The 27,975-nt window shown below is 56.7% G+C and overlaps 1 protein-coding gene across 4 annotated transcripts in view; it reads left to right on the forward strand.

Moving 5' to 3' along the window:
• The first annotated feature begins 297 nt into the window (after nucleotides 1–297).
• DAB2IP (DAB2 interacting protein) overlaps nucleotides 298–27,975 on the forward strand; it is a 186,262-nt gene continuing 158,584 nt past the window's right edge. The window contains exon 1 of one of the 4 annotated variants that reach the window (XM_044389574.3): nucleotides 298–517. In XM_044389574.3, the coding sequence (XP_044245509.2) occupies nucleotides 420–517 (98 nt within the window). In that variant the 5' untranslated portion in view covers nucleotides 298–419. Of the gene's footprint in view, nucleotides 518–19,514; nucleotides 19,921–20,943; nucleotides 21,144–27,975 lie in introns of those variants that run through there. The other 3 variants (XM_044389571.3, XM_044389568.3, XM_044389573.3) reach the window with 3 other exon arrangements.

Raw genomic sequence — 27,975 nt, forward strand, 5'->3', positions numbered from 1 at the left:
GCACTGGGTGGTGAACAGAGCCGAGCCCCCCCAGCCCCTCCCACCGTTGGGTCAGCCTGCCACCCTCCCCCCCACCTCCCCACAGACCCTGGGGCCCCAGAGCCAGCTTCCAGATGCTAAGCCCCAGCTCAGCCTTACCTCTTAGCTTTTCCATCTGCACAGCCCCGGCCAGATCCCCGCAGCCAGCGTCGCCGGCAGCCAGGCCAATCGTCCCGGCGTCTTCCTATTTTAGACATCTCGCTGCCTCAGTCCCTTCTAATGTTTCCAGCCCGGCTGCGGGGGGAGGAAAAAGAGGTTACTGCTACTTTAAATGTACTGTATGAAGGCGAGGGCTGGAGAGGGGCCTGCTTGCAGGAATACCCAGTCATCTAGTTGGAAAAGCCGCCAGATGGAATACAAAAGGAGAAACCCAGACGCTCATGGAGACAGCCTTGGTTCATAAATCAGGTGGGGCCAGGGGCTGGGGGCCCATTCGCCATGGAGCCCGATTCCCTCCTGGACCAAGACGACTCCTACGGTAAGAGGGCCCCGGCCCCTGCAAAGTGGCAGAGTTGGGGATTTGGCCGGGCTGCTCGGCAGACTTTTCTCTGCTTGCTGCAGGAATCCGAGTTGATGGGGGGGAGGCCGTCAGGCGGCTGGGCACTGTCTGATCCTGGGGACTGTGGGTGGGCATGGGTGCCCTGGGGGAGGGGGCACAGAGCTGAAGGGTTCCCCTCCCCCCCCAGGACAGAACCAGGGCAGCCCCTTGGACTCAGGACATGAGTAGGGTCAGGGGAGGGAGAGGGAGTTTGGGCTGCTTCTGTTTTGCTCTTGGCCAAGAAGGAAAGGAAGGAAGTTTGCAGCCCCCCTGCCTGTCTGCCTTGCTCCTGTCCCCAAGCCTGCCGGGTGCTGTGGGGAATTTAATTAGTGAGATCCTGCAGATAAATATAGATGGACCAGGCATCAGGAACGCACCCTGTAATTAACGCCAGGCTGAAAGCACGCCCCACTTTGCAGGGCCCCAGGGGCTACCACCAGCGAGCTGCCCTAGCCGCCCCTGCTGCAGCCTCTAGGGCTGCTGGAAACCCCGGGGAAGATTGTTGGGGGACAGTTGCCAGGGATGGAGCTGTTGCTGAGAGCCTGGGACAGGACTCGTAGGACTCGGAATGGCTTGGCTGGGGCAGGTTCTGCAGGCCTAGAGCTCCAGGGGCGCAGGTAACCGGAACCCCCATTGCTCAGCCTGGCCAGGGAGCTGCCCGTTGGCTGGCATGCCAGGGCACCCTGGCTGTCTCTGGGCAACGTGCATGCGAGGAAAGCAGGAGGGCCAGGGTGCCTGAGGGCCTGAGGCAGGGTGGGGGGGGACAGCAGATTTTAGGGTTCAGCAGGGAAAAGGCCCTGTTGGCCAAAAAGGGGGCAGTTGAGAGGCGGCCTCACTCCAGCTTGGAGCCTCCTTTTGGGGGCTCAGGTCCTCCTGGGACCACAGTTCCTGTGAAGAAAACTGAGTTCTCCCTCTGGACCCCACTCCCACTCCCACCCCAGCCAGGCCTGGCCTCCATACTGATTGAAGGCCAAATTTCCTTCCTCCTGCAGGAGCTCAGCTCTTTCCAGGGAGAGGGGCCCTTTGCCATGCTCGGAGGTGCAATGCTCCAGGGAGCTTGGCAAGGCCCAACCCATGGACCAGGCACCGCGGGGTAGCCGGGTGGCCAGCGGACACGTGCTCAGTGCCCCCCTTGTGCCAAGCTGTGTGTCAGGGCATGGGTTCAGAAATGAGCAGCTCAAGCTTGAGAAATAGTTTGTGCTTAGTGAATGGAGGGAGGAAAGAGAGAAAGAGCGGGAGAGAGGGAGGGAGGAGGGAGGGACAAAGAGAGGCCCCTGACCTGGAAGAGCTCCCAGCCTTGAATGGGAGACAGACGAATGATATGAGGCTGGATTGAGTGATGAGTTCCCCAGGGAGGGCGGGTAGACGGACAGTCTGAGACATGCCCCCGGAAGTGCTCGCCTGAAACTTGGTCTAGCTATGCCTGAATGTGATTCCACAGGGGCACAGACCCTTCTCTGGGGGACTAACCCATGGCCCAGTGAGGCTCTAAACCCCCCAGGGCTCCGTCTCCCCACCTAGAACCCAGAGCCTCGACTTGCGGTTTCCTGGTTTGCTAGTAGTAGCCTCAGGGCAGGGTGAGGCTGGTACCCTAGGAACGGTGTGCACCCTAACTGAAGGGCCCCCTGCACAGGAAGCACCTTGACTTCACCTGGTGTAGGAGCTTGTTGCTGGCCTTCTGGAAGGTGGTCAGGCGGTACGGTGCCTGGGAGCCAAGAGCAAGAGGCAAAGGCAAAGGGACAGAGGGAGCCTTGGGAAGGGGTCAGGCAGGAAGGGAGGAGAGCCTGGGCTCTCCTTGCGAGTGGTCCCAGGTCCAGCCGAGAGGGGTCTGGCTCCAGCATGCCTGGGAGGTCCAGAGCAGAAGGGGCCTCCTGGACCAGGCCAGCAAAGGAAAACTGTGGGCTCAGAGTCACTTCCTCTCTATGTTCATCCATTTAACAAATGCTGCTTTCAGGTCCTGTGCTAAGTTTTGGGGTTGGCTTTCCAAGTCAGACCTTGTCTCTGCCTTCATGATATTTCCAGGCTAGGCTGGGAGAGAGGAAAGCACTCTGATGGGGGAGATCAAGGCACTAACCCCTGACCCCACACGTGGAGTCCAGGAAGGCTTCCTGGAGGAGATGACTCCTCCGCTGAAGTTGATGACTCTCTCCTTTGAGAAACCCTTTCTTCACCTGGCTTCTGGGATAGGCCCCTCTCCTGATTTCTTCCCACCTATGTCTCGTCTCTTCTTCTGGCTCCTTCTCTTGGATCCTTCCTTTTTCCTGCTACCCACATGGTGGACCCAGGTCTGCTGCTTCTGCCTCCCTGCATGATCTGACTCTTTCTCCTTCACCCAGCCACTCTCTGTAGGCTTCAGATTTACTGATCTGCTCTTGCTCACACTCAGCAAACTAGTTATCAGCCCAGGGCCTTTGCACATGCTGTTTCCTTTGCCTGGCACACTCTTCCTCTCACTCTTCAGTAAGCGAACTCCTTTTCCTCCTCCTGTTCCCAAACTCAACTGAAAAGTCACCTCCTCAGAGAAGCCTTCCCTCGACCATGTTCCCTCCATCCATCAAATGAGATCTCACTCTTAGTTTCTCTTCTCCTTTGTAGGGTCTGCTCCTATTTGTACTGGACATTATTGTGTGTGTGTGTGTGTGTGCTTAAACTCTACATGTCCGCAGGTCTCTAAGCTCTCAGACAGCTGTTACCCCTGAGTGTAGCTCTCTGCCTGGCGCAGAGTAAGCATCCAGCCCATACTTGTTGAATGAGTGAGTGAACAAATTCCGTCAGCCGAGGCAAAGAGGTGAGCAGAGGCATTCCAGACAGGCAGGACAGCAGGTGCAAAGGCTGGAGAAACTTCTAAGGGTTCTCCAACACTTCCAAGGAGGGCGGTGCTTTGGGTCAGGGTTGACAAGCTGAGCTCCTTGGGGGACTCGGGAACTTCAGTGGGTGCAGGGCTGGGAGAGGCGCAGCTGGGAGTGGGGCTATGGGCCCCCCTCCATGCTTCTAGCCAACCAAGCCTCTCTCCTTCCATCTGGTGGAGAGACTGAGCTTTGATTCCATTCACCTGGAGCTCAAAGGCTGAAAGGAGTTTGGCCACATCCCAACCACTGACGCAAATCTTCTGGAAGCCCGAGCCATATCGAGGGTGTTTCAGCAGACGGGGCTGAGCGGCGCCCTGTCAGGTGGTCCTGAGGTGAGAGACCCTTCGAGCAAGGCCAGTGAGTGCCAATGCAGCGGGGGGGGGGGGGGGGGGGGCGGCGGATAGGGGCAAACACAGGAGCAGGGGTCTCTTTACACACCAATCAGAGGCAGGAAGGCAGGGAGCCGAAGCCCTTCATGGACCATGGACGGGCCTTAGTTTCCCTGCATGTGAATTGGGGCAAGGGTCAGACAAGATCTAACTGACCCCTTTTGGCCCGGGCCCCTCAGTTGCAGGAAGAAATCCAGCTCAGAGAAGCACTTCCTTCCCATCTTTCCAATTGTTGAGGGAGACCGGACTGTGGGCCGACCAGAAAGCAAACCTTCACACCATAGAACATTCTCTCTTCAGGTTCTCACGTAGTCCTGCCCCGCCTCCACTTTGCAGACCTGGCCTCCCACCCCTGCCCTGCGGCACATCTGGGTGCTTCCCCGACGAGGGCATGTTTTGATTGCCTTGTTGCTCGTCTGACCCCCACTTAGGACCACGAGATCCTTGAGGGCAAGGGCTGTGTCTGTTTGCTACTGTAGTCACTGTATGAATGAATGAATGAATGAACAAACGAACAAGTGAACTAATGATTGGCATCAGCTGGATCCTGCCCTGGACTTGCTCTGTGCCCTCAGGCGTCCTCCCCTTCTCTGGGCTTGTTTCCTTCGTGGCCATTTATGCCCCACACCCCTGAATGTTCCAGCTCTGACCATCTAAGAGTCTAAATCCAACTCAGCACTTGGCCCCCTCTTCCCTCCCTGTGGCCTGAGCCTCATCCTGGCTCTCTTTGCCTTCGGGTGGCCTGGACCAGGTCCCTGCTCCTTGCTCAGCCTCGGCTTCCTTGTCTGACAAATGGGCCAATTCAGCTGTGTCCTGCCCACCTCCCTGGCTGTCTCAGGGCTCCAGAGCAGTGACAAGGTGAAATCTCACGAGACCAGACACCTGTCGGGGGAGGGGGGAGGGTCTGTGATTCCCAGAGGGAGTTGGCTCAGACAGACAGCCTGGATCAGTGCTCCACAAGGGGCTGGTTGCTTTGGAAGTCTTGGGGGCAGGGTAGGTTCCGTTTCTTCCTGATGATAACCAGCAAGGACATCTGCCCCATTGGGGGGCCCCAGGAGGCAGGCAGATGGGAGTGATTTTACAAACTTCCCAGTGCTGCAGGTACAACGACCGGTCCTATTTATTAAACACCTTTTCCGGGTGAGACTCCATGCCAGGTCCTCCATGGACTTTGTCTGCTCGAGTCCTGACCCGGTAGTTTGCCGTTGGTTCCATTTTCCAGATGAGGAAACTGAGGCTCTGGGAAATTAAGTGATGGCCAAGGTCATACAGGGAGGTAGGTGATTGGAACCCAGGTTGCTCCAGAGCCCAGGACCTTGATTCTGGGGCACGGAGAGCTGTGTCATTGCTGCCCGGAGGCCCCTTCGTTTGCCCAAGGAAAATCCTGCCTCCAGGGACGGTTGGTTGGCACAGGGGCTCTAGGGACGAGCCTGATGCGGTGGCGAGCAGAAGCAGCTGTGATGGGACAGGGTCAGTCTAAAGAGAAGGCTATTTTGGGCTAGAAGCTGTCGGGGGTCTGATGTCACCGCTCGCTGGCCCTTGCCGTGAGAGGAGGAACTGAAGATGTCATGAGCGGGTTTGCCTCAGCTGGTGACAGATAGACAAGAGCCGTAAAAGAGCAGCCGTATGCCTGGCCGTGTGCCTCCCATTCATCATCCAGCTTCCCCTTCCCAGCACCCTGTGGGGTCAGTGTTAGCGTTCTCATGTTAGAGATGGGGAAACAAGTTCAGAGAGGCTGAGTGACTCACCCAAATCACACAGCTAGCGAAAGGCAGAGCCGAAGGTCATGTAGCTTCGTCCCGCCCCAGAGCACATGCTCTGAACCAGTGCCCGCTAGAGCCTTCTCTGAGGCCGTGCGTATGTGGGTGGATCACTGGGGAAGGGCCTTCAGGCCTGGCCTGCCTCTCAGGACAAGAGCCTGGGGCCTCCTCCCGGCTCTGCCACTCAGCTAACCCAGCAGGTCCTGGGCAAAGTCCTGGGCCCTCAGCAAGCCTTAGCTTCCCTGTCTGTGGAACTGAGGTCATGATGCCAGCCTGGCCTGCCTGGGCTGGGGAAAGAATGCCAAACCCAGATTCCTCCCATTTTGCTCTGGGGCTCTGCCCTCGGCCTGCTGGCAGCCGAAGGAACAGGGGAAGCACACTCCTACCTGGGGCCCTTTCACAGGTGGATGAAAGAGGCCAGCGAGGCAGAGTGGGGACCCCGTTTACTGAGCACTTAGTACATGCCAGCTCTGTGACGTGTTCCACATGGAGTCACCTGCTCCTCGCAGAGGAAGGAGCAACCCCACTGCTCATACAAAACAGTCGAGGCCTAGAAGGCCCCACAGCCACAAGCTGTAGTGGGGGCATTCATAATTCAAACCCAGGACTCCAAGACTTTTGTGTTTTTGTCTACCATTCTGGGCTGTTCCCTGGGTACTCGGGCCCCCAATCCAAAGCCTTCCCATGCCAGGGAAGCCTCAGTTCCGCTGGCCAGCCATGCCTGGGCCTCTGACCCTTCCCAGTCGGGCAGGTGGACGAGGGGTAGAGCGCCCCCTCCCCGCCTTTTTGCCCCATTGCCCCATGGGATGCTGGGAAAAGGCTACATCAGGAAAAATAGTCACTAAAAAAGAACAGCGAGGGTGGACGGGAGGGGCTCACATCATATGCGCACCCAAGCCCGAGCAGCTGGCTGAACTAGGAGGCTAGGAAGTGGGGCCCGGGGAGGGGGACGCTGAGGGCAGCCCCGGGTCTGGAGCTGGGCCAGGCAGAGCCAGGAGAAAGGAGCTGCTGTCCCCCAGGGAGAGAGGCTCCTGGTGGGAGGAGGGAGGAGCTGGTTCAGGAGCCCTATAGTTTAGAGAGCAAAGACATTTTCTCTACTCCTGTCCACCGGCTTCTGGTGGCCTCCCTCCTGAGGTGTTCTTGGCATGCACTGCCCGGGCCTAGGCTTCTGTCCTGGGCTACTTGGCTCTCTGAGCCTTGACCTGCTTATCAGAAGCGTGGGGACAGTAATAGCGGCCTCCCACGGCTCCCACTCTTGAGAGGACCAGGCCAACAGATCATTCCTTCTTATATTGTCCTAGACGGCTCCTGCCTCGACAGGCCCTCCTGCTTGGAGCTGGCGTGGAGTTTCCTTCCGCTGGATGGATATGCCCCGGGCTGCTGACACCAGCCCAGGCTTTCTGAAGCTAGAGCTCTGCCTCTCCCAGCTGGGAGTCCTCTTAGGAGGTTAATTCCAGAAGCCCAGGGAGGCTGGAGCAAGCAGGAAATAGCCTCAGCTGTGAGGCCAAGGGAGAGGGTCTTGGGGGGGGGGCTCCTGTCCATCCCCCATCACACAATGGGAAGATGGGGGCCCCGAGAGAGGAGGAACCAGGCACCACTCAGGGTCCATTCTACCTTCTAAGTAGATCCTGAGGTGTACCCTAGCTCCAGCTCCCAGCCCCCACCTCAGGCCAGGCCCCCCTTGGACTCCTAGAGGGCTGTCTCACCCCCTCCTGGGTCTCTCCATCTCAGTCCGTGCCCCAAATTCATCCTCTATGTGCAGCCAGGGGACCACTCCTAGGCATCTTAAAGTCCCACAGGGCACCCACTCACTGCAGCAGGATAAAGTGTAAACTCATTCACACGGCCTCCAGGCAGTCCACCAGCTTGACCCCAGGATGGTGCTTCTGCCCTTGTCTCCAGCCACACCCCTTCTTTCTCCCCACCCCCATCTCCACGAATTAACCTCTGCCTTCAATGTGCTGTCCTTCCTCTCCTCCCTTACCTCTGCCCTCGCTGTGCCCCCTGTCTGGACCACTCTTGTAATACAGCTCTCCCTACTACTTCTCCCCCAACCTGGCCACTCCTGCTCATTCTGCAGTCTCAGCTCAGGTATCATCTCCTCCAGGAAGCCTTCCCTGACTACCTTATTTGAGCTCATAGGCACCCTGAGCTTCCTGCTATCCCGTCACACTGATGGGTATAGTTCATTTGCTTTCCTGCTTGTCTCCACCTCTGGGCTGTGAGCTGTTTCAGGAGCCAGACTGCAAACTTGGAGGCTGAGGCGGGTGGGGTGGAGAAGGAGGTCAGGATGACTTGGCCTCCGGCCTGTGTGGCAGGAATGTTGGTGTCCACACTGAGGGGGGGACAAGAGTGGAAGAGCAGCTTCTGAGGGAGAGTGATGTCCTGGGCTTGCTGTGTTTAAAAAGCCTGCAGGACCATCCGGGGTTTTCTGAAGGAGAGTCTGTGATGGTCCTTCCAGATGTGACCTCTGGAGAGGCCCCAGCTCCAGGGTGGAGGACAGGAGCGGCTGGGGTCTTCCCAGCTGTGTAAGTACCACTCCCGTTCGTAGGCTTTTTTTTTTTTTTAAGATTTTATTTATTTATTTGACAGAGAGAGACAGCCAGCGAGAGAAGGAACACAAGCAGGGGGAGTGGGAGAGGAAGAAGCAGGCTCCCAGCAGAGGAGCTGATGCGGGGCTCGATCCCAGGACTCTGGAATCACGCCCTGAGCTGAAGGCAGACGCTTAACGGCTGAGCAACCCAGGCGCCCCAGTTCGTAGGCTTTTTGAACCATTACTCAACTACCCAGTCAAGGTCCTGCCGCCTCCCCCAGGAAGCCAGCCCTGATCAGCCTGGCTGAAGCTGCTCTGTTTTCTCCTTGATTGTACCTTCTTGGCCATTACCTCATCGAGTCATCAGGCATCCCATGAGCTATGCCTTGGAAGTCTTCACGGTGGGGTGACATCCCTCTGTCTCTTGTAGCCTCTACATTGTTCTGCACAGGGAACCACACACACACACACACACACACACACACACACACACACACACACAACACACACACACAGAAAAAAGGCCACATGCCCCTCCCTGGACAGAGCTGGTTTCCGGCAGTCTCAGCCAGTGGGATTCTAGGGAAAACCAAACAGAAGCCTGGAGATTCTTTGGGTCAGACAGACGCAGGCAAGACGAACGGGGAAGCAGGGGGAGGGAGGGAGGGGTGCATTTCTGTCCAATCTGGAAGCGTGTCCGATCCGGATGGCTGGGTCCTCATAACCCCCGGCCCCGAGGCCCTCCAGCCAGTGACCTACATTCCAGCGTGCCTGTGTGTGCGTGCACACGCACACGCAAGAATGCACGTGGAGGGTGTGAGCACGTGTGAGTAGGACAGAGTGCCTGCGAGGGGGTCTCTGTCTTGGCTGCCTGTGGGGGTCCCACATGCCCACCCGGAGCTCCCACTGACTCTGCACCAGAACGAGTGGGTCTGTGCTCCAGAAAAGCCAGCTCAAGTTTGTGTGGTTCCTGAAACGGCAGCTGGGGGTGCTTGTCCCCCCCAGTCCCCACCCCCACCTCTGCCCTGGACTCTCTCTCTCTTCCTTGACCCAAATCTCAGACAAAGGGCCTCACTTGCCGTTGCTAATGATGGAGTGGAGGGCGGCTGCTAGTGGCCGTGGCAGTGAAGGGGGGGAGACTGTTTGAGGCTGAACCAGAAGGTACCAGAGAGGTCGGGAGGGTGGGTGAGTGGGCTCTGGCCTCAGGACCCGAAGCGGAAGCGGGGCGGGAGGGGGGGGGTTGCTTTCAGGGCTTCCCTCAGGAGCCCTCTGGGGGCTGGCCCAGGTCTGTCCCTGCTTTTCCTCCAGGAATCCTCCCAGAGTTGGCGGGGGGGCAGAGGTGAGGCCTGTCTTTGACCGAATGGCTGTGCCAACTTGGTGGCCCAGAAGCCAGGGTGCCTGGGAAGGTGCCCGCTCGGAGAGCCTCAGTCTTTCCTCTTGCCAGCTCTGTGGTGGGCGAGGGGGGGCGGCTGTGCTCTCTCTTCTGGGGCTCTTCCCCCACACTGGGCCTCTGACAGCTTGGAGGGGATGGACAGGGCCCCCCTCAGTCTCTCTCTCTCTCTCTCTTTTGCTGTATCTCTGTTTCTCTTTGTCTCTTGTCTCTGTCTCTTACTATCTCTTTCTGTCTCTCTGCCTCCTGGTGATTCTAAGGGGAACCACTGAAATTGGAGGGTGATGGAGCCTGGGGGCTTATGTTTTCTCTCTCTCTTCTCTCTCTCTCTCTCTCACTGAAGTTGACATACAATGTTATACTGGTTTCAGGTGTACCACGTAGTGATGCGACAATTACATACATTATAAAAGGCTCACCATGAGAAGGGTACTTACCACCTGTCACTGAACAAAATGATCACAACATTCTTGACTATAGTTCCCACACTGTACTTTTCATCCCTGTGACTTACTTATTTGATAACTGGAAGTTCGCCCCTCTGAATCCCCTTCACCTCTTTCTCTCACCCCTGCCCCCCACCAACCATCCATTTGTTCCCCGTGTTTATGAGTCTGTCTCTGTGCTGTCTCCCCAGAATTCCTAAGACCCCAAGCCACCCCTCTGCTCAACACAGTGCCCCCTCCCCTGAGCCAGCTCAGCCAAGTCGGGGTGGCCGCCCACCTGTGGGAGGTCACGGTCCCAGTAGGAGAAGCCGAGCCCAGGCAGGGACTGGGAAGCTGAGCGGGGAGGCCGAAAAGGCCGGGAGCCAAGAGGGCGGTCACGCTCCTGGGCTGGCCACTCAGCCGGGCCCGCTCAGCCTCCGGTTTCTGGTGCTGTGGCTTCAGAGGTCTCCATTCCCCCAAGTGCTTGGCAGCCCAGTGCAAGCTCGGCTTCTAGGGAGAAGTAGGAGGGCGACTAATCCTCGTCCTCTTGGCCCCAAGAGTAGATGGCTGTCCAGGTGCACTTTGATGAGATAAACCAGCCAAGGGAACCAGGACAGGGACGGGACACCGCACGGCACATGGAACTCTCGCTGGAAAACCCATTTCATAAAGGAGGAAACAGAGGCACAGACATGTTTGGTGATTAACTTCTAGTCCAACTACTGGGAAGTGGCAGAGCCAGGATTCGAACCCTAGCCCTCTGGCTCCGAAGCCCACATGGGTCCCACGGTGTGCCAACACTCAGTGCCCCATATGCCTAACATCCCAGGGAGAGGCAGGAGGGGCTGGGTCCACGCTACAGGGGGGCCGGGGTCTCCACTCTCGCCCCCCATACGTAGATGTGTCAGCGGAGATTCAGGAGGGCCAAAGCCGCCAGGAGCTGATCAGGTGCAGAGAGACGTCAGGGTACCAGGTAGTCAGAGACGGCTTCTGGAAGGGGCCGCTGGGGCGGGTGCGGGCAGCAGAGGAGAGCCCCCACAGGGACAGGGGGTGGAGAGAACTGAGATTTAGGGAAGTGGAGGGCAGCAGGGAGGGCACCCCAGCAGGAGAAACAGCAGAGGCAAAGGGCTGAGGTGGGAGTGAGCGTCCAGAGTGTCCCAGCCTGAAGCATGGGTGGGGCGGATAAGGACGTGGGGGGCACTCTTGCCACGTAGGGCTGGATAACCGTCGAGCAGCCTGTCCTGCCCACTGGAGGGTGTTCGTAGCATCCCTGGCCTCTACCCACTAGACACCAGTAGCATACCTGCCCCTCACCCCAGCCCAAGCTGTGACAACCAGTCACGACATTGAAAATTGTACCCTGGGGAGATGAAGAACCAGGGTCCCCGAGTAAGCAGGAGCCCTGGAAAAGATCTGAGCAGGGGAGGGACAGGGTCCAGGCTGCAGCCAGCAATCGCCCGCACACCTGCCCCTGGTCCCTGCCCCTCAATGCCCACCCCGCGCCTCACCCCGCCGCTGACCTGAGGCTGAGTGAGCAATGCCAGTGCAGATGCCCGCTGAGTGGTGGGACAAAAGGGCTTGTGTTGGGGGACGGAACCTCCCCCTCCCCCACCGCAGCATGGGAGGGGGTTGGGGAGGCAGTGATCCAAGAGCCAAGAGGGGCTGCAAGGCTGGGCCAGGGGCTTGTCAGAGCTGAGAGTTGGATAGAAGGGACTAGAAGGGGGCGGGGAAGCTAACTTTCTGCCTGAGTTCCTGTGCACAAACAGAAACCCTAAAATCAAAGCCACCCAGCCAATTGGGCTGGAGTTGTCAACTTTCTAACTCATCCTGACCCCATGGTCCCGGGGTGAAGAGGTCAAAGGTGGCATTCCGGGCTGGGGTCCAGGCCAAGGTGGGAACAGCCCATAGCCTGAGGCCCCTCTTCCCTTCTGTGCACCTGCTGAGTCTCAGCGGGAAACAGGGCTATCTGGAGGATGTTGAGGGAAGGTGGGGGCTGGGAGTGCCGAGGGGGAGGAAAGCCCCGTTTCACAGTCCCCCCCTCCCCAACCGTGTGTGCAGACAGATGAGCTTCTAACACGTGCACCTGGTGCCTCTGTCTCTCCTGAGGCTCTGCACGACCCTCGGACCCAGCCCACCACCCTTAGGACGGCCTTTCAAGGATGCTTTCCTCACTCTGCCTGTCATGCCCCCCAAGTCCGCATTTCAGCCATGCCAGGTGACGGAGAAACTCCCCAGGCTTTTCCCCTGAGCCTAGAACACCCACCTCCTCCCGATGCAATGTCCCCAAACTGGGCTAACTCCTACGCTTGCATTGGTGCCCGGTGATGACCAAAGCCTCCAGGAGGCCTTCCCAGGCGCCACGAGTGATGTGCCTCAAGGTTGGGAGCCCTGATTGCTCTGGGACACAGCTGTCCCCGTGGGTGAAGTCTCTGTCCTGGGGCGGCACCCCTGCAGCCTCAGGCCTAGAACAGAAAGCTGAGCATTTTAGAAAGAAGGAGAGAGAGGGAAGGATAAAAAACCCCACATTCTTCGAGAAGGGAGAAGACAGGAGAGAGAAAACAAATAGGCCCTGGTAAGAGGGGAGTAACCAATCCTCACAGCCACCGGGGAGTGAGCAGGATGGCCGGCCCCGCACGCCTGCAGGGAGAGGCGGACATCATTTCTCTCTGCCTCACACTCCTGGACAGCTTGTCCCCCGCAAGGCAGGGCCTTGGGCACAACCTGACCTTGCTGACATGCCCCTTCCGGATTCGGCCCTCGATGCCCCTAACAAGGCAGGACAGGTGTTCAGGGGGAGGGTTAAGGAGGGGCCCGCCCTGCACGTCGGGTATGGCCAGCCATCAGCGGAGCTCAGATTCCTCGGCCCTACGAACCCCAAGAGCCAACAGACTCTGTCCAGGCCAGGGGCTTCCCAACTGTCGGAAGAGTCCCGGGGTCCCATGGAGATGCCAGTAGGTTGATGAATAAGACAGACTCCCCACCCTTGCCCTAACACAGCCCTGCCCAAAGCAGCTTGCTTTCATCTAAATATTGGGCTTGCCTGAAATTTTTCATTCGAAACGAGGATTCTGTAGCTCCATCAGTTTCTAAAGATCCCACCTCTTCAAAGAGACGGGAAGGCCAAGGCCTAGCGAAGAGTCGACTGGCAGGGCCATGTCGGCCTCCTGGCCCTTTTCCTGCTGGAGTGCACGGCCCTCCCCTGAAAGCCTCAATGTGAGTGAGTGATTGGAATCTGAAAGTAGGTTTTGTTTGGTTAACACCGAAGGACAGCAAAGGACACTTGGTTTCTGGGGTGAGGGGTGAGGGTGGGAAAGAGGAACTGCTCCATAGTGGAAAGGGAAGAGCAGAGCCGGGTGGCCGGTCACTGTGCACTTAGTTTAATGACACTTTACCCAGCCCGTTTCCAAAGCTGTTCAGAGACGCTGCTCGGACTTCCTGGCTTCAGCCAGAGCAGAAGAAGGGTAGAGAATCAGAATCTCAGAGGTGAAGCCTCAGCTCCTCCATCTACTCCCTTGACCTTGGCCAAATTAACCGCTTCTTGAGACTCAGTGTCTTCCTCAATAAAACAGAACCACACTCCCATAGCAGAGTTGTTGGGACAGGTGCACAAGAACACGGAGGAGGGGTTGAACAATTCCTGGTGGGCTCAGGATTCTCCCTGGTATGTGAACTTGAGGGAGTTCACAGTCTAAGGTTCAAATCCCAGCTATGCCCCTTACTAGTTGTGTGACTTGAGGCAAGTTTTTCACCTCTCTGCCTCGGCTTTCCCATCTGTAAAATGGGGATAGTAGTCGCGCCCACCTGCCTCCCGGGAAGTAATGAGTTCATAGGCACGAAGTACCCAGAACAGGGCCGAGTGTGTGTTTGCTATTAATATTTGTATTCAAATAACAGCGGAGACCAGGTCTTGCAGAGGAGAGAGCCCAGAAACGGAATAAAAGAATGAGTGAGATAATGAATGAATGCAAGAAAAATTAGGGTTGTCCCAGGGAATGCCTCGTGGTCCTCACCCATTAGTGGTGTCTTCCAGTTGTTGCTCTCGGCTGGGACCTCCCTGCCACCCGCTCCCTGTGGCTCGACCTCGCCGTGTGTTTTTCTGCCAACACGTAGAGGTAGGATTCCAGTCTACCCCTAGATGACTTTGGGTGATAAAGAAGTAACTTCAGGCTCTTTGAATTGAATCTTCTCTCCAGAACGTGTAACAAGCCTGGAAATTGGAATTGCCCTGGAGCTGATTATTCTGGGAGGGCACCTCCTGGCATTAAAACTAAATTAGATCAAGGTACCTCTGTTATTAGCAAAATAATTCCCTACGATTACAGAATGCAGCCATGAATCCTGATGGCAGGTGAACTTCAGGTGACTTACTTGAGACAAATAACTGTGCAAAAATCACAGGCTCATCTAATCGCTTCTCTGTAGCGTTGCAGTCAGGTAATTATGCTAATGGTTATAAGAAATCACCTTTTGTGGTCTGGGATTGGGAGGGCTTGAGACAGAAACGTGTGTCGCGGATAATACCTGTTTCCAGCCGGAGAGGCCGGGTGCCATGTTTGGTGCTAAAACGGGCCATTTCTGGGGAGCGGGTGTGGTCCCTTCGCAACTGGGGGAGAAACTACGCCATCAGAATTGCAGGGGCTTCGTTATTCATCTCTTTTCGGATCGTCTTAATATAGGAAATTGAGTTTGTCTAAGTTCCACTGTTGGGCATGGCAATTCCAAGAAGCAAATTACACTACAAAAGCTCAGGACCTTGGAGTCCGTTCCATTCAGCTAATGTGTGTTTGTGCCCGCTGGGTGCCAGGCACTGATCTAGGCACGCACAGGGGGGACATGCCAACGTTTGAGACTGTGTCTGGTGCTTTCTGAACATGGCCTGTCATCCTCTCAGCAAGCTGACCGACATGGTATGGTCCCCATTGCAGAGACAAGGAAATGGAGGGTCAGAAATGTGGAGGGACTTGCCCAAAGTGCTACTGCTACTGATCAGGGGACATGATTCCTTCCATCCTCCCAGACAAATCTGGGAGACTTCCTGGAGGAGTGGACTTGGGGAGGGCATAGTAGGGAGGCAGAGGAAATAGTGGGGAAACACTCAGAGGCAGGAGATGAAAGGAGGTTTTTAAAGATGGGAGATGGGGTGGGAAGAGTGGCCGAGGACCACCCAATAGAGGACCTCCAATGACAGCTGAGGGTTTGGATCGTGGGAGGGGTACCATGCAATCTGAGCGGTACCTGGGCTGCACACCGCCTGCGTCGGGAACTCACGGACTGCAGAGCGGCTGTGAGAGAAGCCACAGAGGTAGAACCCCAGCTTCCAGGCTGACCACACTGGGCACGGCTGTGCCCCTCGGAACGGGCCCGCCCTGGGAACCAGAGCCTTTCTCCCCTTCAGCATCACCAACTTTCTTCCATTCACGGGGTCTGACTCCAGCTGCGCTCTCTCGCGGGGATTAATCCTCAAACACCCCAGAGCTGGAGTGAGGTTTGCACATCTCGGCTCTGTATCCACTGTGGCCGTCACTGTCCCACATGCACACGGGAGCAGAGCTTCCCCCGGTGCCCTCCTCTCCCTCCATTCATGGCCCCCCTGCCCGGGGTTCCTGGGGGCCTGGGGCTTCATCACACAGGCATCCGTTGGCATGGTTTTGAATCTCACTGCCATCATCAGGTGACATGAAGTCGAAGTAGCCTTCCATGTTAGCCACAAGGAAGCCACTGGTGACCCCCCGGAGACACTTTGAGATGGCAGACCTTAATCTGGGCAGGATTCCTACCCCGTGTGGCCATTTGCATGGGACAAAGTACCAGCAGTAGCTCATGTCCATGTCACCAGGGTAATATGACATTGTCCAGTGCGATCTGGATCAAAGAGGATCGGCTCATTAGTTCAGAAAATCTCATCTGAGCCCATGAAGCGCAAAGTGCTGCTCTTTTCCAGGGACCATATAGCCTCGTCGACTTTAAGGATTTGTTTGCTCCTACAACACTGGCCAATTCATCTTCTAGAGTATGGACCATAAGCCATTTGCCATCCTGTATGTCGCCTTGATGGAAGCTGGTGACAAGTGGACATATGTGGGTTTTGCATTTATGGTGCAGACGATTCTTTTGGTAGAGCGCCTCAGACGTGTCCCTGGGGAAGGTGCCGCAGGCTCCGTCGCCCCTACAGATGGAAGCTGGCGAGGAAAAGACAGGTCCAGATTGAGATCCCTGGGCTATGTGCGAGAACAGATTGGAGGGGGCCAGAGTGGACGTGGAGAGACAGGGAGGGGGGCTGCCGGTTCTGAAATGCTGTGCAGTCCCTCGCCCCAGGGTAGCGCAAAGGACAGGAGGAAGGAGCACCAGAAGCACTAACTTGGGGCACGCTTCTGACCCTCCCACCTCCTGGGCCAACTCCCAGGTGCTTGCTTTTGTGCAGAGCTGGAGAACACTCCCTGGCATTTTTTTTTCAGCCTCCTTCTTTCGTGGTAACCCAGTTGGGTCGCTTCCACCTTCCCCCGCAAATATCTTCCTCTTGGCCAATATTCACCTAATTGCTACCTGTTCCCAAAAATGGGGTCATGCATTTTGCCTCTATTACCTCGTTGACTCTTCATGAGAACCCCTTGCAATAAGCCCTAGCCCTAGTCACATCCTGGTTGTGCAGACTCCGAAACTAGGGCTCAGAGGGAGGTGGCAGCATGCCCTCTGCCACACAGCTGACACGGGGCTCAGCTTAGAGGTGAACCCAGGTCTCTCTGACCCCAGAGGTCACATTACATCCCCAAAACACTGTGTGAAGACCAGGCAGTCAATCCGTATAGTGGGATTGCTTTCCTTTTGAGAGTTTGGCATGACCCTTTCTTGTCTCTGAGCATTTCGCTCCGCTCACCCCCTTTATTCATTCATCCAACCTTCCCGACGTCAGGCCTTATGCAGGTCGTAAGGCTGCAGGGGTGACTCAGACAAGGTTCGTGAGCCAGAGGAGCTCCCAGTCTGCTCAGGAAGGAGACAGATCCATAACCAGGTGCAACAATGCACAATGGGATAGGCTCGGACAGTGGGGCGGGCGGACGCTGCGAGAGCCCTCTGCCTGGAGAGCGGACCAGGACCTCCCAGGGGCTCTGTGTGGGCTGAAATGCCAGTGCTGGATGACATGCTAGGAAAAGGTGACGGTTTGTGCAAAGGCATGAAGGCAGGACAGAGGTTGGGGGGCTCGGGAGACCCTGTTGCATGCAGTGGGGGAGTCTCAGCTGGCTGGGACTAGGGTATGAAGGGTCCCGGGGGAGTCTGGGGAGCAGACTACATTCTCCAGTTTTACTGAGCAATTCGCCGTGAGTCATGCTTTGTGCTGAGAACTTCGCAGACATGATGGTCGCATTATTTAAATTAGGAAACTGAAGTTCAGAGCAGGAATGCATTTTATGGAGATTTTATATTTTCTACCCCCCTGCTTGCTCTGTATCTTTAAAAAAATGTTCTGAAGAGTAAAACAAACACCTGGGTACCTTGACCCAGGTCAAGACGTAAAATCTTACCAATATCAATGAAGCCCCTTCCTGCGGCCATCCTTCACGGTCTCCCTCTCTCCCCCGGAGGCAAACTCTTCACTAAATGGTGTATTTGTCATTCCTCTGAATTTTCTCAGACTGTTACCAAACATGTGCATTCTCAGCAATATGTGGTATCATTTTGTTTCGCATGTTTTAAAAATCTCTAGGAATGCTGTCATCCAATGCGATCTTTACAACTTGCTTCCCATCCCCCAACTTATGATCCGTAAGGTACCTCCATTCATTTTCACTACCGTGTAGAACTGTGTATGCCCTCTGCTGACGCACATTGAGACTGCTTCAGATTCTTTACGGGGGTAAACACGGTGGCAATGAGCAAGCCCCAGGTTTATCCCAGAAGCCAAAATCTCTGGGTCACTGTCAGAGTGTTCTCCAGAGTGCTGGCCCCCATTTCTCCTTCCCACAGCAGCGTATGAGAGAGTTCCCTGTGTCCTATGTCTTCATCAACACTCTGCCCTCCTGCCTTTTTGTTTTTTGCCAATCACACGGTTGTGCAATGGCACTTCACGGGGGTTTGATTTTGCATTTTCCTGATTAAGAGTGAGGCTCACCGTCTTTCCATATGTTTATTGACCATTCACGGTTTTCCTTCCTCAAATTGCCTGTTCATGTGTTTTACTCAAGTTTCTCATTTCTTTGGAACATTGATTTGGAGAAGATCTTTGTATGTGTTGGATATATTGGGTTCCAAATATCTCCTTTCGACAGACAGGAATTTTACACTTTTAAAAAAAGATTTTATTTATTCATTTACTTGAGAGAGAGAAAGAGAGAGAGAGCATGAGCAGGGGGAGGGGCAGAGGGAGAAGGAGAGAATCCCGACCAGACTCAGCACTGAGTGCCGAGCCCGTCCCGGGGCTCAATCTCAGGACCCTGAGATTATGACCCGAGCTAAAACCAAGAGTCAGAAGCCCAACCAACTGAGGCACCCAGGTGCCCCCAGTTTTATACTTTAATTAAGTGTATCAATCGTTTCCTTGATGGTTTGTGCTTTTGGGGTCTTTAAGAAATCTTTCCCTATTACACAAGTTCTTTGTGTTTAAGTCTTTAACTCACCTGGAATTGATTTCTTTAATGCAAGGTGTGAGGTAGGGATTCCATCTCATTTTCCCCTAATGTGGATATCCAATCACTCTAAAAAAGCACCATTGATAGAAAAGTCCGCCCTTTTCCCACTGACTTGTAGCGCCACTCTTGCCACATATCAGGTTTCCATATATGTGTGGGTCTATTTTTGCAGGCTCTGTTCTAGTCCACCGGGCTATTTGTCGATCCTTGGGCTAGTATCATACAGTCTAGCTGTACCTTTTTAGGCCCTTAGCACCTTCTCCCTTGAATTAGAAGAGCTGGCGGCTTCCTGAGGGCGGATCTACCTCTTCCTCGTCTTTGCGTTCCTTCATCCCTCCTTACACCAACGTGCCCCTCAGGCTTTTTTTTTTTTTTTTTTTTTTTTTTTTTTTGCAAAGGCTTTCTCACATGCTATCTCTTGGGCTGCTCAGATTGCCTTATGCAGAAAGGAAACTGAGGCACAGAGGTGAGAAGACTTGCCAAGGTGACACAGTCAGAGGGTGTTGGGTTAGGGGTTCCGTAGGATTTCGAAGCCACCCCGTCCATTCATTCCCCTATTGCCCAGGCTCTGAAGACCTCTACTTAACCCTCTGGCTTGTCTGGTACAGGATTTTCGCTCTTCCTTCTTTTAACAAGTAGCTCCTGAGTCATGAGTGTACCAGCTTCTGTCGGTCCTGGGGCCCGGATCCCACTGCTGGGGGGCTCTTCCCAGTGCTGGAGACCAGTGGGAAGGGTGGGCATTTTATGGGAAGTCCGCTGAAGCCCTGGGTCAGCAGGAGGAAGGCAGGTGGAGTTTCAGAGTCAATTTAAAGAGCCCCATGCTGGGCGTGCACTTGGGGCCCAGGGCTGCCTTCAGAGAGGACGCCGGCTTCCCGGGGGAATTAGAGGCGTCCTCCCGCCCTCCCGCCTCGAGAGGCAGGAATGCGAAGGATCAGCTTTCAGCAGAGCTGCGGCTGCCTTTCCGGGGAGCTCCCGGTGCAGGCCCTTCCCGAGCGGCCGAATTAACTGGTTCTGTCTGTCCAACTGGGAGAGCAGCTCCAGCTAAAAATAGCGCCCTGCCCTGCGCTGGTCGCCGGGAGCCGGGGCAGCGACCGTGGGAGTCCGGGCCGCGACAGTCCAAGGAGCCTGGGGAGCCCCGGACGCCCCACCCCGGGCCTGGCCCAGTCCCACCCCCGAGGCCGCGGCGGAGGCCGCCGGCGCAGCGCTGTCCCCACAGGTGCGGCGGAGGGTGGAAGGCCCACGGGCGCAGGAGCGGCCGCGGCCGTCCGGGATGGGGGCCGGCGGCGCGGCCTCCCGCGCTCTCGCCTGGGCCTCCCTGCCCCTGCTGGGGCCTCCGGCCGGCGCGCTCTGCGAGGACACGCTTTGCTGCCGAGGTAAGGCAGGGCCGGCTGCCGTCGTGCGCCGGCTCTTCCCGGGCACTTACTGGCGCCTGTTTCTCCTTGCCCACCCCAGGTCCGCGGCGGGGTGCGAGCAGGCAGAACCCAGGCATCCGCGCCGGGCTCTGGGAGTGGGGCCAGGCGCTCTCTGCAAACTCATCTTTAGTTTGAAAAAGTCGCAGTCTCTCCACCGCGACTGAGAAGCATTCGCCTCCCTTTGGCCTCTCAGTCTTCCTATCTGGAAAATGGAACAATAAAATCGTCAGGCCTTAATATTTGTTGTGACCCCAAGAGAAGTTGGGAAACCCGCTGCAGCGGATCGCACGCGTCCTGGAGAAGTTTGCCCGAATCCAGATGGGATTCTCGAGGGTTTATGTTGGTGGGAGGGCTGGAAGTGCCTTCCCTTTGACCTTCCTTCACCCGCCGTCCAGTCCCAGAGCTCCGCACCTAGCATCAGCCCGCGGCCCCCGCCGCCAGAGATCGAGGCAAGCTAGCCGCGAAGTTTAATGGGCCAGAGGACGCGCGAAAATCCTTGCTGGAGAAGAGGGTGTAGAGTAGAAGAGGGGTGAGCCAAGCAGAGTCGCAGTCCACTCCTCAGACCTGTACCCCCAAAGCCCCCATGCTAAAGCCGGGATTTTGTCTTCGACATCCTAGGGGCGGGGGAAGGAGCGCGGTCCGGCAGCACCGAGGGTCTCCGTAGGCGGGTGGAGACAGCGACGCGAGGACCCGGCTGGGTTCGGGAGGCGGAGGGGGAGGGGGCCGGGCCTAGATCCCGGACCCAAGCGGGGATAGGGGGCGTGTTGCCGAGAGCTGAGGGGATCGCCCTGTTCAGTCTGGCAGTCTGGCCGGAACGAGGTGGTTAGTAGTCGGGTCGATTGGCCAAACAGGTGCGCCCCCGCCCCGCCCCTCCCCGCCCCTCCCCGCCTCCGCTCTTTCCCGGCCGGGCGGGCGGAGCTGCGGATGGCCGGGCCTGCGATTGGCAGGGCTGGGCCGGCCGGGTGGCCGGGGGAGCCCTGGAGCCAGAGCACCGCCGCACTGGCGGAGGCACGGAGCCGGCCGGAGCGCGCTCCTGCCCGGCCCGCCGCCTGCTTGGCGCTACGGAAACTTTCCCGGGGTCCCGCGACCCCGCAACCCCGCCACCTCGTGACCCTGGTCCGGTGCAGCTCGGGCTCCGGCGCCTTTGGGATGGCAGCGCCCAGGGGCCCGGCCGGCGCATAGAGGTAAGAGCTAGGGCCCCCGAGCCGGTATGAGGGGGTCCCCGGGGCTTGCAGGGGTCCCAGAGGGACCTGAGGTTCGAGAGGATCTGGGCGTCCTAATGGGAGGTGTGGGGGTACCAGACTGAGGAGTGGGCTGCGACTTTGCTTTACTGATCCCTCTTCTACCCTACAGTCCCCCCTGTGCCGCCAAACGGTCCTTTCGAGGTGCGTTGACCCTTTAAACTTCCCAGTGCGCCCTGTCTAGATCATTGGGTCCTTGGGGGAGAACCGCACAGGATCTAACAAGGAAGGCACCCCATCTGGGGCCTGCAGCCCGCAGGGGTTAGGGTGGGGGTTTTCTCCCAGTCCCCCAGCCCCAGCGCTTCCAGGGGTCTCCCCAGACTTAAGACCCTCCTCAGCTCACCCTGGGGGTTGGTAGTTGAACAGTCACTCCTGTCATCCTAGAGCCAGGCACCCCAGGGCACCCAAGTTTGAGGTATTGTTTTGTTCCACCGGTAGCCACTCCTCAGAGGTGAGGGGGCGGGGTCATTGAAGAGAGGTCTGTTTTTGGTTTCCTGGGCTGTCCTGACCCGGGAGCTAAGCAGGGTAGAAATAGGGACCAAAGCCATCTAGGTTCCAGTTCCCAGCCCGGTGGCAACGATGGGGTTTTCTGGTTTCCAGAGGCTCCATCCTTTTGAGCTGTCTCGCTTGACTCATATGGAAACTGAGCACCCACCCCCCGTTCTGCTATTTAGGGGTGAAATTAATTTTGGTTTGAGTTTAATTGTAACGGAGGGTGGATGAATAGGCAGTTCGTCTCCTATGAGGACCCTCATCTCCAATGTTATTTCCCCTCAGTGTCAAAGCCAAACATCCTTCTGTGTTTTCTTGACCTACGACAGTACAGCCAAGAGTTCAAACCAAACCAAACACCAGCTCTGAGGCCCAGAGAACTGGGGTGCAAACCCCAGCCCTGCCACTCACTAGCTGTGTGTTCTCGGGGGAGTTTACCCAACCTCTCTGAGCTCAAAGGTCTCACCCCCAAGGGGGATGCAGTGAGGATTTTGGAAGATAAGGCATGGGAAGCACCTGGCTCATAGAACTATAGCCTTGGGCTTCAGTCTGTATCCTGGAGCTTGGGCCCTCTTGCAGCCTGAGTGACCCAGCCCTCTTTGTGCCTCAGTTTCCCCTCCACTCAAAAGTTGGTATGAACCAGCCCCTCTTTACCTGCCTTTTTGAGAAAAGTGCACAGATGCCCATATTCTCCAAGGCATACGATTTCAGTGTTTGTAGCCCTCGGATTTAAGACAGCTCCACCCATCCCCCTCCTTACCAGGAACTACTCAGAAGGCATAAGCCTTTCTATTTACCACTGGCCTCTCCCCATCCCCTTTGGCTTTGTGGAGGTGAAGGTTGTAAAGATCAGAACGGGGCAAATGTACAAATTAACCGGCATTATAGGGAGAGGGACTGACCTGTAGAATAGAACTGAAAGTCACCTTCAAGAGGGCTAGGCCATCCCCTCCCTTCTTCCTTCCCTGGTGCTTCGTCTCTACCTGGTGAACAGCTAGTCTTTTCAGCTGAGATCCTCTAGGGACAGCCCACCAGGCCGCTGGGTTCATGATGGGGCAACCCCAGTCCGATTAAAAAATTCTTCCTGTTCGGAGTGGCAATCTGTGTCCCTGTTACTCCTACCCACTGGTTCTGGTACAATCCTTTGGGCATCTCTTACTGGCTCAATGACGCACTGGGGGCCCCTGGTGCCTGGCGTTCTAATCCTTCCCGTAGACATTCAGTACACTGATCTGCGTCTGGCAAGGATGGCAACACCGTTTTCTGAGTGTTTATAATGTGCTAGGTCCTGCGCTGAGCGCGTGACACGTATTATTCCCTTGTATCCTTAAGATAACACCTTGAGGCGGATTCCTTTCTTACCCACATTTCAGTTTGGAGAGGTCACGAGATTTACCCAAGGTCATACGACCCATCAGGAGCTGAGCTGCAGCCCAGACCCGGGCGGCATCTGCCTTTAGAGCCCGTGCTTCTGACGGTCCTTCTGTTCCCCGTGCGGGCCCGCGTCATGTGTGCCCAGGAGTGTGTGCACGTGTGTGCGTTCACCCGGGCCCGTGGTGTGAGCTGGCAGTGCTTTGCCACAACCACCTGGGGCACCTGTAAGAATGCAGATTCTCCACTCCAGAGCAAGGCCTGTGCACTTTGAAAACCTTGCAGGGCCATTCACATGCACCCCACAGCCTGGGAACCGGGGCTCTAAGGTGTGCTTAGCAAGAGAATGGGGCGTATGGGCTCCAAGGGATCTAAATTCAAGCCTTGGCTCCATTCCCTTCAGCTGGCTAGTTTTCCTTTCTGGGGCTTTCTCCCGCTTGTAAAATGGACTGGATGTTATTATGCCCACTGGTGGGGTGGTCGCTGTCTGTGGAAATCTCCTGGGTGGATGTCAGGCCTCATGGGGAGGCCCTTGGGGGACTGAGGCCTCTTCTGCCACACGTGGGTGAGCATGGCAGCAAGGCTGTGGCTCCCGGGAGGCCCTGCTCACCTCACCCTCCTCCCCTCAAGACCTGTGACCTCTGCTTTCTAGAAGGATTCATGCAACTTCGATGAGGACCTTGTGCTCAGATTGCTCAGTTGGGGTGGAGGGGACCCAGGAGACGTGGGCAGGACCCCCGTCTCACACACACACACACACACACACACACACACATGCCCTTCCTCCTCTGTGACCCCATGATGACCTCCGTCAGGAGGTGCTGGGGGACCTCTGGGGGAGGGGGAGGGGTGGGTCTGCCTCGTGTGCCTCTGTGTTGTAAGTCCAGGAGCGATCCAGCCCTTCCCCTAGAGGGCTGCTCCGCCGGCCCGTGGTCATCTCTGGGGATATGTCTGACGTAGGGCTGCCTGGGCTGGGCTGGCTTCCGGGAGGGGTGAAGGTGAAGGGATCCTCAGCACAGGCCTCGGCCGTGTCTCCGTCCTGACCTCCCAGCTCTGCTGCACGCAGAGCTCTTGCTCCACCTTGATTCTGTTTGATCCCACTCAGAGCACGAATTATCAAACGCCCATTTAATGGAAGAGGTCGCTGGAGTCCAGGAAGCTGCAGTGACACGTCCAAAGCTCTAATGTCTGTGTGCGGAAGGGAAGGTGGTAAAGTCAGAACTTGAACCCAGGCCCCTGGCCAATAAGCTCAGGCCTTTCTTGCACTGTATCTGATGCGTCCTTGTACTATTGCCCCACCTGGTCCTGGCTTCGGGGCTGGAGCCCTCCTGGAGGCTTGAAGATCTGCATTCTGGCTGGGCCGTCACCTGGGCAGAGCTGGTCATCTCTTAATATTATAGTGTCCTTGTCTGCAAGAGTGGGGGTGTTCGTCGCTGAGATTCCTTCCAGTCTTGATAATCATGGGTTAATCTTTTTCTGCCTTTCTGCGGAGGGGTTCCATGACAGGGTCGGGACACGGGTGAGTTGTTGGGTTGGGTTGGAGGGCAACGTGCTATGCTGGCTTGGTGTGAACCAGTCAACAAGGCTCTGTGGGCTCAGTGCCCAAAGGGCTCGGGGAGCTGAGGGGTGGGGGCACGGGCAGCAGGAGGGAGCCCCGGGTGCAGTCAGGGTGCCCACCTCTGAACACTGCAGGAGGGTGATGATGGCTGGGCCAGTGAGAGGAAGCCGAAGGGGAGCATGGGGCTCCAGCCCAGCAGAGCCCCCCTCAGCCCCTTGGAGTTTTGGCCGAGAGGCCAGGAGGGTGTGTGGTTGTCTCTTGTCTCCCTCCCAAGCCACCACATGTCTCTCCCCTGGGCGTCCCCAGCATTCCTTAAGGCCGGCCCCTCCCAGCCGGGGTCTGTGCCAACATGGCTAGTGGCTCTCCCTGGAGCAGAGCAGCTGGCTGAGGGGATCCAGTTGCCCGTTCTCCATGCCCAGGGTGAGCCCCTGGCAGCCCGGCTTCCTAAAGCGGAGTCTTGTTACCCGCAGCCTCCACCAGCCTTCTGCCCTCAGCTTCCCTCCATCCTGCCTCTTCCTCCTTCCCGGGGGCAGGGGGAGCTCCCTGTCACCCGCCTGCAGGATCAAACCCGCGCTCCGTGCCCCCTCCAACTCTCCTCCCCACCTGTTGTCCCTCTGCTCTTCAGGCTGCCTGTGTCCCCATCTCTGCCTGTGACTTCTCGTCCTTCTCTTGCGGCCACTGCTTCACTGTGCAAATTCTTCCTGCCCCTCTGGGTCTGGCATAAATGTCACCTCCACTTGGTCTCATCACTGCACTAACGGTGAGCCATCCCCTTGTGCAGTCCTGGCTTGGAGCGCCTAACAGCCGCCTGGCTTTACACTTGGTCGTCGACTTGCCTGTCTCCCAAGACGGGCTCTGAGCTTCTCGAAGGCAAAGCTCGGGCCTTACTTCCCATCTCAGTGCCCACGGAGTGGGTGGGTGGGGCACAGCCAGGGCCTTCCTGGGTCTAGTAAATGCTCATACTTGTAGGGTTGGACTGGCTTGTCACTGGACTTGGTCTTTCTGTTCCCGGCTCAGAGCATTTTTCCAGAACCCTCCTTGCCCGTGCAAACAGCCTGGGTTGTCCGTGTGCTCTGTGCCAGGCTGATGCAGCTGAGGGACGGACCCAGAGATGCCTTTGGTTTGCGGAAAGACTTCCCTGACTCCTTTGGATTGTTCTCGATCTGCTTTTTTAAAAAGTCTATTCTGCTTTGTGGCATCAAAGACAGAGAAGCCTGGAGGAAGGTCTGAAAAGGGCACATCATTTCCTGCCCCCCTGCCTGTAAGCTGAACTTCAGGTCTCAAATGAGCATTGCCAAGATTCTTTAGAATTCCTAAGAGAGTGTGTAGAGTATTTACAGAGGGTCCATGGGGTCATTGGGATTGTGCTGGGGGCTCACAGACGTGGCCCCAGAGGCACCTAGGGATCACATGACTTTTCTAGGGTTGTGCTGTTATTTGCGGTCAGAACCTTCAGGGAAACTGTCTGTCCCTGAGATCAGTGAGGGTTGCCAAGCCCAGAGAAGGCTGACCCTATTGAAGCCTCCCTATTCGGAATGAGGCTTTTTTTTCTTTGAAACTCATGTGTTGGGGTCATTTTCTCTGCTGGTATCATTTGATGAGAGTGAACTTAGGCAGGGGCAGGTGGTGAGGTGGGACCAGGGAGAACGGGCAATGTCCTTACGAACTTGGTCAATGCCCACGCAGGTGGGCCTGGGACTGGGGAGAAGTAGGAAGCTCCCATCTCCCTGGAGGTCGCAGTGGCCGATCACCTATTAAAGCCCCATCTTGGAGTGAGGTCCGAGGGATGCCAGGGGTGCTGGAGGAGGGGAGAGGAGCAAGATTGGTAATGGTCTGGTTTTCCTTTCTGATGCTTCTCCAGCTCCTTGCTCGGCTGGAGGCTGGCAGGGGCTTTGAAGTCCTGTGGCCTCTCACGGGTGCCTTTGTTACTAAGCATCCTACTCCCGCCCACCTTATTGGTTTACCTGCCTCCAGCCCTGCCTCTGCCCTCAGACGGAGTCCTAGCCCAGGTGCCTCAAGGTAGACCCCTCCCGGTGACACTAGTGCCAGCCCCTGGCTCCCTAGAGGGACAGGTGGGAATGTGAGGGTAGATGAATCAGGAAGTGAATGAATAACCCTCCTCAGCATTGCTGGTGACCCTGCCTGGCTGTCACTGGCTGGAGAATATGTGACAACGGAGTCCACCAGGAAATGGCTGCTTGACAGGGGCAGTGGGGACCCAGCCAGACATAATGCAAGCTGGCCCCGGCTGGAGCAGGGCCCTCTGAGCCTTTCCCGGCAGAGGCAAAGCCATCAAAGCTGGCTCTGCTTCCGGGAGGAGACAATTCCCAAAAGGCTCGGCCAGCCCCCCTGATAGGGATCTGCAGGGTGTGTGAGGGATTTGTTTTTCGGCCAGGATGTGGGGAGTTAAAAATAGACATCCTAATCCCTTGGGTTCGTGTCACACTTGAGGCTGTGCAGAGCCCTTTGGCTCCGTGAGCTCGCTGGTGTGGCTCGGCGGCCATTGACGCAGGCAGAGGTCCCGCCGCCCGCCTGCCCGGTGGGCACGTGGAGGCACGGCCCCAATCCCGCGCTTCGGCCTGTACCCGAAATCGGGTGGCAGGACCTCGGTCTGTCCTCTCCGTCTGCGTTCTTCATTCTCGCCAGGAGCCCAGTTAAAGTCTCAAAGTCAACAGACTACAAGAGGAAAGGGGGTTGGTCAGAACAACAGGGGCAGATTGTTATTATTGTCTTTTAATTTAAATTCAATTAATTAACATATAGTGTATTATTAGTGTCAGGGGTAGGGTTTAGTGATTCATCAGTTGCATGTAACACCCAGGGCTCATCACATCACATGCCCTCCTTAATGCCCATCACCCAGTTACCCCCCCCTCCCACCCCCCTCCCCTCCAGCAACCCTCAGTGTGTTCCCTAGAGTTAGGAGTCTCTTAGGGTTCGTCCAGGGGCAGATTATAAAGCAAAACAGCAAGGGCAGCGGGAAGCCTGAGGACAGATCAAGGCCCCAGGGGACGAAGGCTCATGATGGGGATGTAGAACTGGATGGTGGAGGTGGCTGGAGCAGGGGTGTGCGGGGAGGTGGGGCAGTGATGGGAGTGAAAAAGCCCCCTTGGGACCCCAAACTGCACGCCTTGAATGCCACAATAAGGAGTGTGGCAGGATGCTGTGGGCAAAGCGGAGGCTTTGAGGCTTCCAGAACACAGCAGCTGCCGGCTTTGTCAACAGTGCCGTGCAATGGTGTGCTCTCCGGGGTTGGCTGCGGGTAGCATGTTATGGTATGTGCTAGAGCGGATTTCATAGAAACCTTGGAAGACACCCTGTCTGTCCCCCCCTCCTGGCACCGTGGAAGAGGGA

The sequence above is a fragment of the Ursus arctos genome, unplaced genomic scaffold (genome assembly GCF_023065955.2).
Source record: "Ursus arctos isolate Adak ecotype North America unplaced genomic scaffold, UrsArc2.0 scaffold_18, whole genome shotgun sequence".
Lineage (NCBI taxonomy): Eukaryota > Metazoa > Chordata > Mammalia > Carnivora > Ursidae > Ursus > Ursus arctos.